Source organism: Ranitomeya variabilis, chromosome 4 (assembly GCF_051348905.1).
Source record: "Ranitomeya variabilis isolate aRanVar5 chromosome 4, aRanVar5.hap1, whole genome shotgun sequence".
Lineage (NCBI taxonomy): Eukaryota > Metazoa > Chordata > Amphibia > Anura > Dendrobatidae > Ranitomeya > Ranitomeya variabilis.
The window spans coordinates 736474302-736493271 of record NC_135235.1 but is presented as its reverse complement, the minus strand read 5'-3'; the positions used below and the strand labels follow the sequence as shown (position 1 = coordinate 736493271).

The 18970-nt window shown below is 47.8% G+C and overlaps 3 protein-coding genes and 1 long non-coding RNA gene across 7 annotated transcripts in view; 3 read left to right on the top strand and 1 right to left on the bottom strand.

Annotated features, from left to right (window-relative positions):
• The window catches only part of LOC143768012 (oocyte zinc finger protein XlCOF7.1-like), a 281134-nt gene that overhangs the window by 73124 nt on the left and 189040 nt on the right, over positions 1-18970 (top strand). The window lies entirely within an intron of this gene.
• LOC143768002 (uncharacterized) overlaps positions 1-18970 on the bottom strand; it is a 579067-nt gene that overhangs the window by 489082 nt on the left and 71015 nt on the right.
• Positions 238-6904, top strand: LOC143769353 (uncharacterized). The gene is made up of 4 exons (XM_077257834.1): positions 238-1306; positions 5072-5122; positions 5323-5721; positions 6132-6904. Exons 1-4 carry the CDS (start codon positions 1292-1294, stop codon positions 6660-6662), a joined length of 996 nt encoding a protein of 331 aa, XP_077113949.1. The 5' UTR covers positions 238-1291; the 3' UTR covers positions 6663-6904.
• On the top strand, positions 12256-12684 carry LOC143769352 (uncharacterized). Its single transcript, XR_013214367.1, has 3 exons — positions 12256-12329; positions 12411-12521; positions 12598-12684. It is a non-coding gene; the product is annotated as an uncharacterized LOC143769352 (long non-coding RNA).

Genomic DNA, 18970 nt, shown 5'->3' with positions numbered 1-18970 from the left:
TCACCCTTTGTTTTTGTAATAGGAAGGGAAATGACCCAAAATGTATATCTTTACATAGAGATATGTTTAGTGCATGTTTTGGGTATATTCCCCACATGTATACCACATGGAGCAAAGCCCTCCCCCCTCCAGCCTGCTGTAGAACCATGAGCTGGAAAAACACTGAGGAGGTGTATCTTAGTGGACAATAGACTTGTGACCTCATCCCCACACACCTGGGGCTGGACACTCCTCTTCTTGGTTGTCACATAAAAGGGACAACACGTGTGTTCAGAGCTCTCTCTGGCTGTGCCTGCAATCACCATGGATGGTGGATAAGTATACTCTGTATCCCCTTTTCTTACTAGGCCCTGTAACCTCTTAGGATCAGTAAGCTATAGATTGGGAGGGCTGATATTGCATGTGTGATATGGGTAATCGGGCTGTTAATTGTGGTTTTTATATTATGGTATAGTTGTGATATTACTGGATATTGTGGATTATCATTACTGTGTGATATTGTTTTATTACTGCATACTGTAGTGATATTACTGTATTAGAGTTGCAGTATCTGTATATGTGCATATATATATATATATATATTTATAGTCACCAGCTTGAGTATAAATATATATGTATGTTATATACTGCAGACTTGTGTGTGTGTAATAAATATCCTTTATTGATACACGGTTTTGTCTCAGTTAGTGTATAGTATAAGGAATAGATAACGTTGTGGTATTATTAAGTGGATATTAATTGTTAATAGCCAAGTTCGGCGTTAATAGTTAATATCGGACCTCAATAGAGGTGTAAGGAGGTTTCCCCTTTTGGTAACTATAAGTTTAGTAAATGGTGGAGTAAAACCCTCCCCCTTTTACAATGGCGAGCTACAGGCCCACTGTTTAGATTTTTGTTTTTCATGTTTAGCTGTGAGAATTTCTGGTCATCATCTGTGAACTGATCAGGCCGGAGGGACGTGGACAGATTGCATTGATACAGGGTGAGGGCCCTGTTGTGTAATTCTGTGCGTTGAGAGCGCTGATAGTTCAGACGGGTGACGCAGATTTTCAATACAAGCTATACACGGAACAAAATCAATAACAGAGAACCCAGTCTTCTGATTTTTAACGTTTTTCTTTTTCCTTTGCTTGGTAATCTTTGAGAGTTTGGGGTGATCTCTACCAGTCCAATCTTCCAAAGAGTCATAGTCGTTCTCAAGGGAGTCCAACTGATCGGGAGAAAAGGCGATCCGGAGAAAAGGACCTTTTCCAAGCTGCACAGGGACCGAGGAACAGACACACCGAACAAGATGGCCACTGAGCGAGTGAGTATGAACTTCTCCACACTGAAACACCTGGCCAGGAATAGTACATTTAACCCTATACTTCCCAACACTTACAAATCCACAGACATGCTCTGGTCAGCTTTGCTTGACCAGGCATACGCACATGATAAACTATTTATCAACAAAAGTATATTCCACAAAACAAATAAATGCCTCCAAATGCTGGCTAAATTGGTGTACACCTTTGAGGACAGCATTTGCAGGACAGAACATGTGGAAACACTTGCTAACACAAGAAAGGCAGAGGAAGTTTCCAAGCCGGATAGCTTCCACTGCCATTGTTGTGTGGAAAACCTAAAGCAGGTATGCAAACTAGAAATACAATTACAAGAAAGTGACCAGTGTACAGCCGACAGGGGCAGGGAGATCTATATGTTGGAATCTAGACTCTCAGAGAAAGAGACCTATTATTCTGACATGGACAGAGAGCTACTCCGACTGTACACTGACATAAATGAGTTTAAAAACAGAGTCGCATCTACAGATGCGCTGGTGAATAATCTTAGAGAGGATCTGGCTGCAAAGACGCAAACCATTGCGGAATTGCATCAGGTCATCTCTAATCTGTCTCAGCCTGGTATAAATAGCGTGGTGCCCGTGCCTACGAAACAGGTTTGTGTTTCAGGAACAGCACAGGAGGAGACGATGACAGCAGAGTCCACGTCTCCTGTGGATCAAAGATCCGGAGCTTCAGGGACCAGGGGACAGGTGGAACGGAAGCTACAGTTCACTCCAACCCCATTGGAGAACAGACATAGCAGCCGCTTCCAGGGCCAGGACGACAGTTGGGAATATGGAAGGGGGTGGACATTGGATCACACCACTTGCAATCCGCCAAATTGTCCGGAAAGGCCAGAGGAATTTTATCTTAAACCTAGTATGGAAAGGATAAAATTCCTGTTACGGATCTGTAAGGAGATCCCGAAATATGATCCCAATGTGGATCCGTTTACAGCATGCGATACATTCGAGGGTCATTGCAGTAAATATGCTGTGGTCCCTGAATATCGCATGGAGTTGTTCAAATTGTGGTTGCCTACACACCTGGTGCAGAGGTATGAGGCAATGGGGAGAACGCAACCAAGGAATGGTTTGTTTCCTGATGAGAAAGAACGTCTTTCATTACTCATGAGACGGGACACTGGAACGTTACTCCAGAAATTCTGACAAAGTTCAAACCCACAATACACGATGAGCATTTGTCTCTGTGTAGTCGGTTTGAAGCGATGTACAGGAAGGTTACAAAGGATAAAGGCATCGGAATTCCCCATGGCATGATCCGCATGTTTGTGGAAAAATTCCCATACCTTGACACTGCAATTCGGCTGAGTGCAACAAGGGAACCATCGCTTACTGATGCAGCCATCATTATTGAGCAGTGTAGACAAGATCTACTGCTCAATAATAAGAAGTCCGTGAAAGTAAGGGAGCATGTGCCAGTACATGATAGATCACAAGATGAGCGTGTACACCATTCTAAAAATAAATCAGCTGTTCACCCCACGGCTAGAAGTTGTCCTCGATGGATACGGAACCTGACTGATCCTGAAAAATCTGGCAATAATAATGGTTTCATGATGAAACCTAATTATGCCAGAACAGGGGGGGAGCAGTCAGATAGAGATCAGGGACATTTCCAAACGCTGGCACAGAAACATGTGGCCATTGTGAAAACCGCAGCTCAAAGTCTGTCCAAAATACAAAGAAAGTGCAAACGTGACATTGTTAAGAGTGCATCCTTAGTAATGCAAGAGTTTAAAAGTTCCAGACAGAAGGAAGTATGTTCTGTCCGGGCCCCTAAATCAGGCATGGCGTGCGTTAGATGTTATGTCTGTGCTGGCTCCGGCCATATTGCCAGGTACTGCAAATGGCCGGGTACGATGAAGGAGAGGAAATATTATTCTGTGAAATGTTTTAAATGTGGTCACTTTGGACATATTGCAAGGAACTGTTACTGCACATGTAATTGTGAGGGGCCTAGCAATATTGTCAGGGAGCACAGGCATTTTCACAGACATAATGGCATTTTCTCTCAGTCTGTGCCCAGCCATGTGCAGACTCCTCTAAATGGCCGATTACAACCAGGGAGGCTAGTGAGGTCTTGATGTAAACTCAGATTATAAGGGTACTGTCACACAGTGGCATTTTTATCGCTACGACGGCACGATTCGTGACGTTCTAGCGATATCGTTACGATCTCGCAGTGTCTGACATGCTACTGCGATCAGGGACCCTGCTGAGAATCGTACGTCGTAGCAGATAGTTTGAAACTTTCTTTCGTCGCTGGATCTCCCGCTGTCATCGCTGGATCGTTGTGTGTGACAGCGATCCAGCGATGCGTTCGCTTGTAACCAGGGTAAACATCGGGTTACTAAGCGCAGGGCCGCGCTTAGTAACCCGATGTTTACCCTGGTTACCAGCGTAAATGTAAAAAATAACAAACAGTACATACGCACCATCTGATGTCCGTCAGGTCCCTTGCCGTCTGCTTCCCGCTCTGTCTGCCGGCCGGAAAATGAGAGCAGATCACAGCGGTGACGTCACTGCTGCGCTCTGCTCTCACTGTACGGCTGCACTCAGTCAGAGCGGGAAGCAGACGGCAAGGGACCTGACGGACATCAGATGGTGAGTATGTACGTTTTTTTTTTTTTTTACTTTTACGCTGGTAACCAGGGTAAACATCGGGTTACTAAGCGCGGCCCTGCGCTTAGTAACCCGATGTTTACCCTGGTTACCAGCGAACCTCGGCATCGTTGGTCGCTGGAGAGCGGTCTGTGTGACAGCTCCCCAGCGACCACACAACGACTTACCAACGATCACGGCCAGGTCGTATCGCAGGTCGTGATCGTTGGTAAATCGTATAGTGAGACGGTACCCTTAAGGTACCGTCACACTAAACAACTTTGTAACGATAACGATAGCGATCCGTGACGTTGCAGCGTCCTAAATAACGATATCGTTGAGTTTGACACGCAGCAGCGACCTGGATCCCGCTGTGATATCGTTGGTCGGGGCTAGAGGTCCAGAACTTTATTTGGTCGTTAGGTCGGCTTGTATCGTCATGTTTGACATTAAAAGCAACGACGCCAGCAACGATCAAAGGGGGCGTCGCAGCGTCTCGTTCTAGCCAGGTAGGCGTTTAACATTACAAAAAGAGACACCCTCAGTCGTGATGGCAAGGGAGGTGACTAAATCATTACGCCACAAAAGGTGACGTCTTTTCTTTTCAATTTCAACTAAAAAGGAGACACTATAACGTAAATCACATTAAAAAGGAGACGCCATACAATACTGAGATTATAAAACGGGACGCCTTTTAATAGGATTTCATTTTAAGGAGATGCAATCGTGACATACATAAACAAAGGTGATGACTCATAACAGTACATACCAAACGAGACGCCTTTGAACATTACAAAAAGGGGGCTTTTCCAAAACATTTAATTAAGAAAGGTGACGCTTTTCAGTACAAAAGATGACGGTCTGGGAGGTGTCATGTACATTAAGGGGGCTCTAACAATACATTACATTAATTAAAATGGGCCTGGAATGACTGGCTGTGACACCATCTACCTGTGAACGCTGATTGGCCATAGTGGGATCATCTATAGCTGCGTTCCGAAATATAAAAACGCGACTCTATACAGTCTTGCCTTTGGGATCACTTGTGCGTCCTCCGCTACTTGTGCGTCATATTTTGCAAACCAAAACTCTGCAACGTCTTCATTCTGTATCCTTCAACAGTGCAATCCAGAACTCTGCAACGTCTTCATTCTGAATCCCATAACTACAACAGTAAGTTATATCTTTGTGCTGTTTTTTTCATTTGCCATGCAGCAATGCTAATTTATGTGTATTGTAGAGTGATGTATACGAGATCTCTGCAGAGATCCGTTTGAGCGTGCAAGTTTTTAAACAATTACGCTGTTGCGCTTGTTGGCAGCCATTTTGAGCGTTAAATTTCTTAATGTAACTTAACTATTTCTTTCTTTCAGATGTCTACCAATGACAATGAATTTGTGCGGGCACTCATTGATATGTACCGCTCCCTGCCCTGTCTGTGGAAAATAAAGTCTGCGGATTACAGCAACCGCAACTTGAAGAGAGCTGCATACGAGAAGCTGGTGGCCCTTCACAAAGAGCATCAGCCCACAGAATCTGTGGATGAAACGATTGTGCGTAAAAAGTTACAGGCTCTCCGCACAGTCTACAAAAAAGAGCTGAACAAGGTTGAAAAGTCCAAGAAGTCTGGGGCCGGAGCCGACGACGTGTATGTGCCAAAGTTGTGGTACTTTGACCTGCTGGCGTTCACACGGGACCAGGAAATCCCTCGCCCGGCCCAGACTGTGACAAGTCTTTGTGCGCCATCAGCTGAAGAGTCTCCTGACGAGCATGTAAGTACCCCCTAGCTTCCCTGCTTGTAGGATGCCGTGTGTCTTATATGTATGTGAGACTGCATGGTTTCCAATTATAATAATTCACGTTTTTCATGTTTAATCCACCAGATAATAACAGTTGCCACTTCCTGTTCAGATAACTATGTCCAAACAGTCCTTCCCAACCTTACAATGCTGTCTTATTGCTAAAGTCTACTATAATGTAAATTTTTTGTCTTCCGCACAATCGTGCAGTATAGCCGGCAAAAGTAGTTAAGCTCTGTAACCCCTGTGGTTTTCTACCTAGATAATAACTGTTCCTCATTGCTTCCCACGCACGGGCATAGAGGTGTTGGGGAGGTGGGGGCTCTTTAGGGCTGTGATGTTTGTATGTTATTGACTTTTTATTTTTTTTTCTGTACTCGCAGGTGCCTCCTGAACAGCTCGATACACTGGAAGGGACCGATAGCAATACCCCTCATTTCTCCGCAAGCCCGTGTGTTGAGGAGCAGACAGGTGAAAAGCGGCCATCTCGCAAAAGAAAGGCAACTGCAGGTCAACCGGTGGATCTCCTGGCACTGGCCAACAAGATAATGATCCAGCATGACACAACCCGGCTCTCCGGCTTTCCAACCTTCGTAGGGGAACGGTTAAACAGTCTGGACCAGACCCAGCGAAGAAACGCGGAGAGATTGATACTTGAGGTGTTGAACGCGGCAGACGCTGGCAAACTGAGTGACACTTCAATGATGACCATCGGCGACCGTCAGCCCAGTGGCCAGCTTTATTGGGGGCCCCAGCAGGAGCCCATTCACAGCACTCCTGTCCGCAGACCGGCCCCACCTCATTTGCAGTTCCGTACACCACCTCCACACCCTTCTTTTGGTGACTATTTGCAAGGACCTTCTACGGCCACACAGCCGTACAGCGAGATTGACAACTACTATCAGCAGCTGTAGTGTTCTTGGACAGAAACCAATAGACTTCCATTTCATAAGCACTTTATGCCTTCCTTTTTTTTTTTTTTTTTTTTTTTTTTTTACCTTTTGGTTACTGAGCCACATTTTTCCCAAGTTACGGTTGTAATATGTTAATAAACTTTGTAAGCTTTACATGTAACAATTTATTTTGATTTATTGTTTACTGTGTCACATAGTGTATGAATGAATATATATATATATATATATATATATAGCAGGGGTGAGACACATGGGGAGCGTCATGGGGAGAGAGATATATATGGGATGGCAGGGGTGAGACACATGGGAAGCGTCATGGGGAGAGAGATATATATGGGATGGCAGGGGTGAGACACATGGGGAGCGTCATGGGGAGAGAGATATATATGGGATGGCAGGGGTGAGACACATGGGCAGCGTCATGGGGAGAGAGATATATATGGGATGGCAGGGGTGAGACACATGGGGAGTGTCATGGGGAGAGAGATATATATGGGATGGCAGGGGTGAGACACATCGGGAGCGTCATGGGGAGAGAGATATATATGGAATGGCAGGGGTGAGACACATGGGGAGCGTCATGGGGAGAGAGATATATATGGGATGGCAGGGGTGAGACACATGGGGAGCGTCATGGGGAGAGAGATATATATGGGATGGCAGGGGTGAGACACATCGGGAGCGTCATGGGGAGAGAGATATATATGGAATGGCAGGGGTGAGACACATGGGGAGCGTCATGGGGAGAGAGATATATATGGGATGGCAGGGGTGAGACACATCGGGAGCGTCATGGGGAGAGAGATATATATAAAATGGCAGGGGTGAGACACATGGGGAGCGTCATGGGGAGAGAGATATATATAAAATGGCAGGGGTGAGACACATGGGGAGCGTCATGGGGAGAGAGATATATATGGGATGGCAGGGGTGAGACACATCGGGAGCGTCATGGGGAGAGAGATATATATGGAATGGCAGGGGTGAGACACATGGGGAGCGTCATGGGGAAAGAGATATATATGGGATGGCAGGGGTGAGACACATCGGGAGCGTCATGGGGAGAGAGATATATATGGAATGGCAGGGGTGAGACACATGGGGAGCGTCATGGGGAGAGAGATATATATGGGATGGCAGGGGTGAGACACATCGGGAGCGTCATGGGGAGAGAGATATATATAAAATGGCAGGGGTGAGACACATGGGGAGCGTCATGGGGAGAGAGATATATATGGGATGGCAGGGGTGAGACACATCGGGAGCGTCATGGGGAGAGAGATATATATGGAATGGCAGGGGTGAGACACATGGGGAGCGTCATGGGGAGAGAGATATATATGGGATGGCAGGGGTGAGACACATCGGGAGCGTCATGAGGAGAGAGATATATATAAAATGGCAGGGGTGAGACACATAGGGAGCGTCATGGGGAGAGAGACACATTGAATGGCAGGGGTGAGACACATAGGGAGTGTGATGGGGAGAGAGATACATATGTGTAGCGCCCCCACCGCCGCAGGGCCAAGGGGCACCCGGTACCGTTCCTCTGGGTCTCTGTCCTGGGGTAGTCACGGCGGCTAGGCCCGGTCCGTGACCCGGCTGAGGGGCGTACAATAAAGGTGGAGGTATGGGATGATGTTATGGTGCGGGTGAAGTGCCGGTCGCAGTAAATAACGAAGACACCAGGTTGCAGTCTCTTTACCTCTTTACTGTAGGTTTCAGGGTCCTCAGTCCGGAATACGGTTCACCGGGCTGCGCAAGTCCGGCCGGTCTGATGGCACCTCCAGAATTCCCTTTGCAGGTGGAAATCTGTGTCTACCTGCTAGCGCTTGTGTGTTGCGGTCCTCCCCTGCTGTGCTTACGGGATAGTCACGTAGACTGTGAAATGCATTGGTGTATGTGATACCTGGTCAGATGAATTCCTTCAGTGCCACCAGACGTACCATAGCCCCCCTTAGCGGCAGAGCAACGGTACTGCAGCGACCAGGACTCTGGGGCGCTGCACATGGAATGGCAGGGGTGAGACACATAGCGAGCGTGATGGGGGGAGAGATACATATGGAATGGCAGGGGTGTGTATATATATATATATATATATATATATATATATATATATATATATATATATATATAATCTTAAAATCAGTAAAGCACGAGGACAGACAATGCTGCGGACTCCCAAGATTCATATGTCTGATACAGAACTAGAGTATGTTGCATACATAGCTTCTGTATCAATCATAAGAATAAATATATCTGAGTAATGTGACTAGATAGATATATCTTCATGTAGACATTGAAACAGAAAATGAATTTAATGGGTCTTCAACCAAATGGAACACGAGAGCACATCTACCCCAAAGAATGTAGTGCATAATACATGCTAAAAGTTATGACACGTAATGACAACAGTTGTGCTACTGCTGAAGATGCTGCCATGGGACAGCCCCTGGCCCATTGAAAAAGTTACAGTACTTCTCCCTGCAGATCATAGCATCATCAGAGTTCCTTCCGGATCCCAGACTTTCCAAGCCAGAAACCCTGTGCTCGTCTAGACGCCATTCGCCCTGGGTTACATCTCCGTTTGCAGGGTCAACAGAGTCAACATACTGTGGAGGGCTGTATGCACTGGCATCACGGCGGCGGAGAAAGTTGTGCAGGACGCAACAGGCAAGCACCACAGAGTCAATAGACGTTAGTTTCATGTTTAGTGGAGTGTGGAAAACCCGAAATCGGTTTGCCATAATGCCAAAAGCATTCTCCACAACGCGGCGAGCTCTGGAAAGTCGGTAATTAAAGATGCGCCGCTCCGGTGTCAGAGTTTTCTGGGAGAAGGGCTTCAGAAGGTTGGGATGCAGTGGGAACGCCTCATCTCCGACAAACACAAAGTTCAGGTTTTCAGTAGTGTCGCTGTTGGGCGGCAAGGCCAGTTTGTGTTCTTTCAAGCGTTCCCCAAAATCGGTGTGCTCCAAAACTCCGCCATCAGAAACTCTACCATTGATCCCTACAGCCACACTTATGAATTCATAGTTAGCATTAACGAGGGCCATGAGAATAACGCTGAAATAACCCTTATAATTGTAATAAAAAGAGCCAGAGTGTGGTGGTTGGGTGATGCGGACATGTTTCCCATCCAAGGCCCCACCGCAATTAGGGAACTGCCACTGCTGCTCAAATCCCTGGGAAATCTGTTGCCAATCATCCGGGGTCTCCGGGAAAGGCATGTAAGTGTGGTGTAAAGCAGAGATAATTGCTTTACATGTCTCTGGGATGAGGACGCTGAGCAGGGTTCGGGAAATAGCTGCGCAGTAATGCAAGTCTTGCATAGACCTGCCAGTCGCCAGGAACCGCAGCGTGACAGCCAGTCTCTCATCCACAGGGATAGCAGCTCTCATCTTGGTATTTTGCCGCCTGATATAAGGTTCCACACCTGCAAGCAGCACATTAAATTAATCCTCAGACATTCGCAGGTAGTTCCGGAAATCATGTGGGTTGTTCTCTTGCAGTTCCCTTATAAGGCCCATATGGGACAATTGATTCCTCTTCTGCAGCCACTGTCTGGTCCACATGCGGCGCTGTCGCTTTGCACGATTGTTTCGCGCTTGAGCCTCCAGCAGGTTCTGAGCTTCTAGCAACAACGCAGCCGCAACAATCACAGGTACATCCGAAAGAGACATGGCAACCTGAGAAAGGAAAAAAAATAAAATAAATAAAAAATTACTACATATGATTTGTTTAAGTGACACAAGACATTCAATACTGTAATGTAGCGTTTACACATATTTTTTTTTGCCGCTTATAAGGCAAAGTTAACATTAGCGTTGCGTTTGGCGCTTCCGCGGCGATGCATGTGTCATGCGCCCCTATACTAAAGATGGGGGCCGCATGGACATGTGTTGCCCTAGCGTTTTGTGACGCATGCGTCAGGGTGCAGAGGACACCGCATGATGCAGTTTTTTGGTGCCCCTAAAACCATTTCAAAGTTAATGCATGTGTCACAAAACGCTGCATTGGTAATGCATTTACATTTGCATTCTGCGTTGCGTGTCCGACGCTGCACCGCTCAACAAAAAATGTTAACAAAAGATTAAAGGTACAATACATATACATGGCTAATAAACAGGGTTGACACAACAGCCGTTCCCCATGGATACCCAAGCCACTGAAACACAGAAACAAGGACGATGAGCGCTGCGGCTTGATAACAAGAACGCCAAAAAGGGATTTCTGGAGCCGGCGTAACAACAGCGACGCTGTCAGAAACGGAGACGCTATAGCGATGCGGATCGCGCGGCAACACGCCTGAGTCCCTCCTCTGGGCGTGGTTAGGTGGTTCAGCGTTGTTACAGGCAAAATGGCGGCGCGCCAACGTTCAGCTCCTCTGGGGCGGCCTGAACTTGTATTTTTTGTGCAAAAAATGTATGCCCAGGATTATGAGGGCCTGGAGACTGGACCTGCCCACCCCAACCTCCACAAGCAGGAGGTGCTGCGCCGCATTCGGCATATAATGGAGAGGAGGTTCGGCATCCGCCGCAGTGCGCTGCAGCTGCGGAATAAGTGGGCTGACCTCCGCTACAAGACCCCACAGCTTCTGGCAGAGTTGCGGACGGAAACAAGGCGTGGTAAGTACCAGTATGGGGGAATCGGGTGCGGCGCGGTGTGTACGTCGTAGTGTGTGCGGCGCGGTGTGTGCTCCGTATTGTATGTGACGCGTTGCTGTGTGTGCTCCGTATTGTTATTCGGCGCTGTGTGTGCTCCATATTGTGCGCGGCGCTGTGTGTGCTCCATATTGTGCACGGCGCGGTGTGTGGTCCATATTGTGCGTGGCGCGGTGTGTGCTCCGTATTGTGCGTGGCGCGGTGTGTATGCCGTAGTACTGTGTGCGGCGCGGTGTGTGTGTGGGTTCGCCGAAATGAATTCTTGCCCCGGGTGCTAGAAACGCTAGATACACCTCTGGGTTGGAATGTGAAAAATGGTCAGGTCAGGGGTTACAGAATCTCCACCGAGATATAAAATTTTGGGATGTCCGCAATTGCCGTGCGGGGGAATCAGGAGACGCGCGCTGCCGTGAGGCACTTCCTAGTTATGCAATAATACGTGTCTCAGGCCAGGCAGACCATTCAACACCAGAGCCCCCAGACAATGCAGAGTCTAGCATCACTGGGAAGAGTGATCTCTATTTTCTGTATATGTATGTACATTTGGCGACTAAAAAATTCATTTGGCTCCTAACTTTTGCCGCCAATGGCGCCTAGGTATTTTTTTTACATTCTGGAGGCCTATACTTTTGGTGTCTAAATATTGCGGTTCTTTCATGTTTGTGTAGAGAGACATCGCAGGCAACAGGCACCAGCACCGGCCAGCACGCCTCCATCCGCCACCAGCGGCGGCCCACAGTCCGGGACATCACGTATGTTAACCATTATTCATTGCAATTTTATTACTGCATACGGGACATTAGAGGGGAGCATTTCATTTGGCTCCTAACTTTTGCTGCCAATGGCGCCTAGGTATTTTTATTGATTCTGGAGCCCTGTACTTTTGGTGTCAAAATATTGCGCTTCTTTAATGTTTGTTTAGAGAGACGGCACCGGCAACAGCCACCAGCACCAGCCAGCATGCCTTCATCCGCCACCAGCGGCAGCCCACAGCCCGGGACATCACGTATGTTAACCATCATTCTTTGCAATTTTATTACTGCATACGGAAAATTAGAGGGGAGCTAAAATATTGTATACATTACAGACGCAGTAAGGACCAGGAGCGATAGCACCCCACCGCAGGCCACAACACCACCCTTCCGCCACTCATCATCCTCCCCCGGGTCGGCGGCATTCTCCCCAGAGGCCACCATTCGTAAGTGACCAAAACTGCGAGTGCTTCACCACAGCGTGTTCAATTGTTAACCAGATATGTATTTGCTTCCTTTTAGCTGCGGCAGCTGTGGCACGAGCGAGGGGATGGGAGGTGAGCAGCTCTTCCACCTCTTCCGGGGATGAACAGCCGGCGTCCCTTCTACGTAAGTATACAGACAGTAGGAGGGGTTATCGGTGGGATGTCACATTTGACTAGTGTTGAGCATTCCGATACCGCAAGTATCGGGTATCAGCCGATACTTGCGGTATCGGAATTCTGATACAGAGTTCCAATACTTTTGTGGTATCGGGAATTGGTATCGGATCCATATTCATATGTAAAATAAAGAATTAAAATAAAAAATATGGATATATTCACCTCTCCGGAGGCCCCTGGACCTTACCTATGTAACCGGGAGCCTCGGTTCCTATAAGAATGAGCCCGTGAAGGACCTGCAATGACGTCGCGGCTTCTGATTGGTCGCGTGAGCGGTCACATGAGCGGTCACGCGACCAATCAGAAGCCGCGACGTCATCGAAGGCCCGTCACGCACTCATTCTTAGGAACGGAGACTCCCGGTTACATCGGTAAGGTCCAGGGACTTCCAGAGAGGTGAGTATATCCATTTTTTTTTTTTTTTTTAATTTTACAAATGAATATGGATCCCAGTGCCTGAAAGAGTTTCCTCTCCTTCAGACCCTGGGAACCATTCCGATACTTTGCGTCCCATTGAAATGCATTGGTATCGGGTATCGGTATCGGCGAGATCCGATATTTTGCCGGTATCGGCCGATACTATCCGATACCGATACCAATGCATATTGGAAGGTATCGCTCAACACTACATTTGACAATGACAAGATCGATAAAAAAAAAAAAAAACATTCTCGCCCTCTGGGACAGTACCAAATTGAGTGTGTAGTAAATCTCAGGGAATGTTCACACATGCCGTATTTACAGCGTAATCACCGTCCGTTCTCCGACCTCTTCTATCCACAGAATCGTCCACCGTGAGAGAGCTGCTGGCCAAGCAGAAGCGGCTGGAGGGGACAGCAGAGCGCCTGCTGAAGCAGGTGAAACAGCAGGGACGTACGCTGCGACACCTGTTAGCCCACCGCCGTGGGAGGATTTAGGTTTTTTTTGTTTAAAAAAAAAAAAGTTTAAAAAGTTGTTTTATAAAAAAAAAGTTATTACCTTTATTTTGTGTGCTGTTTCAATTTACTAGCGGAGCAGGCCAGGGCCAGCCAAGCCAAGGCAGACACAAAAGAGTTGGTTTACCTTTCCATAAAGTGTGCAAAAAAATGGCAGACAGCGCAAAAGAGTTTGCAAACAACATCCTAAAGTGCCTCCATCTTGTGCGTCCGCTTGCCAGATGCACAAGATAGCTGCCAGAGATGTTTTATACATCATTATACTGTGTACGTAGATAAGCATTGCTACATAGCCATAACTATACACAAAAGAAACAAACAACAACTCAAAGATTTTTCTTACCGTTGATGTGCAAGAAGAGAACCAATGAAGACGCTGGCTGTATAGAGTACGGCGTTCCGGACAGAACGTTCACGGGAGAAGAGATCGTAGCTGGTGAAGGACGCTGGATAGGCAGAAGAACGTGAAGACGCAGCTCTCAAACAATATGAATCAGTCGCTGTAGAGTCGCGGTTTATATTCCGGGACGCCGGAACGTCACATCCTGGGTGTCTCCCAGTGGAAAAACACACCTATCTGGCTACGCTTGTAATCTGTCAGATCGTTACCACTGCTGTTTGACATGGAGTAAACAACCAGCGAGAACGATCCGTGAGTCGCTGTTACGTCACTGTATCGCTCCTGCATCGTTCGGAAGTTGGTGTGTTTGACGTCTCTACAGCGATCTAAACAACGACGCTGCAGCGATCGAGTTTTGGTCGGATCGTTGTCTATATCGCTGCAGCGTCGTTTAGTGTGACGGTACCTTAAGAGTTTCTATCTGGTCTTTGATTGTTTGCTTTGTTTTTGTTTCTTTTATTCTTCTTCTATTTGCTAAGTTTGCTCTTTTGTTATTGAAATGAATTGTTAGACCAGTGTGGTTTAGACAGGAGGCAGAAGGGCCTTATCTGAGGTGCAATGTGATTGCAATGATAATAGGATTTGTTAGTTGTTGGTTTTTTGCTGTTTTCTATCAGACCCCCTGTGAAGTAAATGAGGTTATTTACTGGTTTAGCTCCAGGTTTCCATAGAATTCATAATGATAAAAGTAACACAGATCGCAGGATAATAGAGTCACATCCATGGATGCGCTGATTTGTTGCTTGAACTAATATAGGTAGGGAGGTGTGTTTTCACCTAGGCTTTGAAGTTCAGCTGTAAACTGACTTTGTTTGTTTGTTTTCCTGTGCATCTTAGATTAGATAAAGGGTGTTGTTACTGAGCTAAGATAGGCGAGTAAAGGTACCGTCACATTAAGCGACGCTGCAGCGATAGCGACAACGATGCCGATCGCTGCAGCGTCGCTGTGTGGTCGCTGGAGAGCTGTCACACAGACCGCTCTCCAGCGACCAACGATGCCGAGGTCCCCGGGTAACCAGGGTAAACATCGGGTTGCTAAGCGCAGGGCCGCGCTTAGTAACCCGATGTTTACCCTGGTTACCAGCGTAAAAGTAAAAAAAACAAACAGCACATACTCACCTGCGCGTCCCCCAGCTTCTGCTTCCTGACACTGACTGAGCTCCGGCCCTAACAGCACAGCGGTGACGTCACCGCTCTGCTTTCACTTTCACTTTAGGGCCGGCGCTCAGTCAGTGTCAGGAAGCAGAAGCTGGGGGACGCTCAGGTGAGCATGTACTGTTTGTTTTTTTTACTTTTACACTGGTAACCAGGGTAAACATCGGGTTACTAAGCGCGGCCCTGCGCTTAGTAACCCGATGTTTACCCTGGTTACCAGTGTAAAATATCGCTGGTATCGTTGCTTTTGGTGTCAAACACAACGATACACGGCAATCGGACGACCAAATAAAGTTCTGGAATTTATTCAGCGACCAGCGACATCACAGCAGGATCCTGATCGCTGCTGCGTGTCAAACTAAACGATATCGCTAGCGAGGACGCTGCAACGTCACGGATCGCTAGCGATATCGTTTAGTGTGACGGTACCTTAAGCATGGACAGATAACGGATGTACACCATGGAGTGTCATGTTATACTGTGTGCTGACCTTGAAGCTTGTACGGACACCATGGTTTCGTTTACCTGATGCAGGATACAACTAGAGTCAGTGCCAGGGCCGGTTTTAGGCAAAGTGGGGCCCTAGGCAAAGTTTAAAATGGGGCCCCAAATGCTAACATATTGCACGTCACACAGAAGCATTTCGGTTGTATTTACCTGCGCTGATCTCAGGCCGCTAAACGAGTGTGATCGACAATACTGAAGTCGTTGGATGCTTGTTTCCAGGCCTCTTTCCACCATCTGAGAAAGAATGATGGGACAGAACCATCACTAATAGATCACTAACAGATCACCATACAGTATCATGTTATCAGCAGCACATCTACAGTTTACATAGGGTGATGTGCTGCTGAGAACAATGATTTTTATTCCGGCATAAACAATCCAATCACCCAATGAATATGCAGCATTTTGCTTGTTTAGTATAATACACCCCATAGTCCTCCATATATTATAATGTGCACCACAGTCCTCCATATTGTAAAATGCACACGCCATAGTCCTCCATATAGTATACAGCAGAGCCCCCAGTGGTATACAGCAGAGCCCCCAGTGGTATACAGCAAAGCCCACAGGGGTATACAGCAGAGCCCCCAGGGGTATACAGCAGAGCCCCCAGGGGTATACAGCAGAGCCCCCAGGGGTATACAGCACAGCCCCCAGTAGTATACAGCACAGCCCCCAGTAATATACAGCAGAGCCCCCAGTAATATACAGCAGAGCCCCCAGGGGTATACAGCAGAGCCCCCAGTAGTATACAGCACAGCCCCCAGTAGTATACAGCACAGCCCCCAGTAATATACAGCAGAGCCCCCAGTAATATACAGCAGAGCCCCCAGGGGTATACAGCAGAGACCCCAGGGGTATACAGCAGAGCCCCCAGGGGTATACAGCACAGCCCCCAGTGGTATACAGCAGAGCCCCCAGTGGTATACAGCAGAGCCCCCAGGGGTATACAGCAGAGCCCCCAGGGGTATACAGCAGAGCCCCCAGTAGTATACAGCACAGCCCCCAGTGGTGTACAGCAGTGCCCCCAGGGGTATACAGCAGAGCCCCCAGTAGTATACAGCACAGCCCCCAGTGGTGTACAGCAGTGCCCCCAGGGGTATACAGCAGAGCCCCCAGTAGTATACAGCACAGCCCCCAGTGGTGTACAGCAGTGCCCCCAGGGGTATACAGCAGAGCCCCCAGTAGTATACAGCACATCCCCCAGTGGTGTACAGCAGTGCCCCCAGGGGTATACAGCAGAGCCCCCAGTAGTATACAGCACAGCCCCCAGTGGTGTACAGCAGTGCCCCCAGGGGTATACAGCAGAGCCCCCAGTAGTATACAGCACAGCCCCCAGTGGTGTACAGCAGTGCCCCCAGGGGTATACAGCAGAGCCCCCAGTAGTATACAGCACAGCCCCCAGTGGTGTACAGCAGTGCCCCCAGGGGTATACAGCAGAGCCCCCAGTAGTATACAGCACATCCCCCAGTGGTGTACAGCAGTGCCCCCAGGGGTATACAGCAGAGCCCCCAGTAGTATACAGCACAGCCCCCAGTGGTGTACACCACAGCTCACATCCCCCCCTCTCCTCTCCTCTCCCCTCCTCCCCTCTCCTCTCCCCGTCCAGTAAAAAGAAAAAAAAAAAACACAAGCTCCTCACCTCTCCACACGTGCCCGCGCTGCTCCTGTGTCGGCGGCTGCAGCTGCTCTGCCTGGGACACAGTGAGTGCGCGCGCACCCGCTGTGTCAGAGGCAGAGCGGGGAATGATGGGAGAGGGGGCGTCAGGTGACGCTCTCTCCTCCATCATTGCTTTGAACTGTACCGGCAGACGCCGGTACAGTTCAATGCGGCGGGGGAGTCAGCGCTGGCGGCAGGCGGGCCCCCTGCCTCACAGGGGCCCGGGGCCCCATAGCGGCTGCGTGATTTGCCGCTAGCTGGGGGCCCCTGGGGGAGTGGGGGCCCCAGGCAGCTGCCTGGTCTGCCTGCCCCTAACGCCGGCCCTGGTCAGTGCACCTTAGCTTAACGTTTAGTTTTCCTAGGGTGTTAAGTAGCTGCGAGGGTTGTATGTTTCTCTTTTGAATTGTGGTAAACTGGTAGGGGTGTCTGTATAGAAAACAGAAGCAATTGACTAGGAAAAGAAAATTGCATTCATTTTGCGGGGTTCAGGAGAGTTGAGGCATTAGCTAATTACTGGGCAGCTGAAGAAAGGTCAACAGGGGGAGGTCACCCTGAAGTAAAAGTATAAAGAAGGAGTGAGTTTGGGGGGACAGGGAAGCATCAAATAAGGATGTTTATTAACTCCACTGGGAGATCTCCCAGAGCGTATTGTTCCTTTTGTCCCATTTTAGGTATCTACAGTATGTAGAAGAGCACCTATCACTCCAGAGAAGAAGTATTGACCTTTGCCCAGATGCCCCTGAGAGACTCCAGAACACCCCTCTTACGTTTGGTGCCTAGCTGAAACATCTCCTCTCAGATTTCAGCCATGAGGAGGAGACTGTAATAAAATCCAACGCCACTTCGTCCTGTCATTTTCCTTCTGGTCATTATTTTATATATATTGGACTGTTATTATCTGCAGGAGAACCAAAAGATGGACACCCAACTGCAAGGAAGTCAGGCTGAGCACCAGTTACTCAGCCGGAGAAGGGGGTTAAGGACATAAGAAAAATCCAGTCCTTTACCCCGAATCCAATATATATTGTATATAAATAATGTTGTTATATTCATTGTTGTGTTACTGGGTAGTAATTCCATAGGTGTGCATATAGACACTTTAGGTGTAAGTCCAGGACTACCTGTACATTGACATACTCAGTAAGTGTGTTCATGTGAAGGTGTTCATGCATTTACAGCCAGTAGATAACTCCAACTGTACGTGGATCAATGATCTTTATGTGCATTATGGATCAGTAGCAGCCATGCTATTTTAGCTTAAGTCTCTATATGCATTTTGGAATTGTAATATATGTGTTTTGTGTGAATGGGGAAAAAGAGTGAGGTTCTGTAGGGACAGGTCCCCACAGCTTCTAAGTTATTTGCCACTTTAACCCTAACAATGGTGAAGTTCGTAAGGGATGGACTGAATGTCGGTTAGAATTAGACGGTGTAATTTTCCCGCAGTCCACTTAGGTATTGTGACATCACTCCCTACTTTAGAAATTCTGACCTGCCTAGTAAAGATCTGCGTATCTGTCCATAGAGGAACCTCATCAACTATCCTCAATCAAGATTACAGAAGAGCCTGATGGAA

Bases quoted from the DNA above. Each gene is read 5' to 3' on its own strand.
- LOC143769353 (XM_077257834.1), top strand. The intron at 5,123-5,322 runs GTAAGTTATATC...TCTTTCTTTCAG, and splicing joins TGAATCCCATAACTACAACA to ATGTCTACCAATGACAATGA. The intron at 5,722-6,131 runs GTAAGTACCCCC...CTGTACTCGCAG, and splicing joins AAGAGTCTCCTGACGAGCAT to GTGCCTCCTGAACAGCTCGA.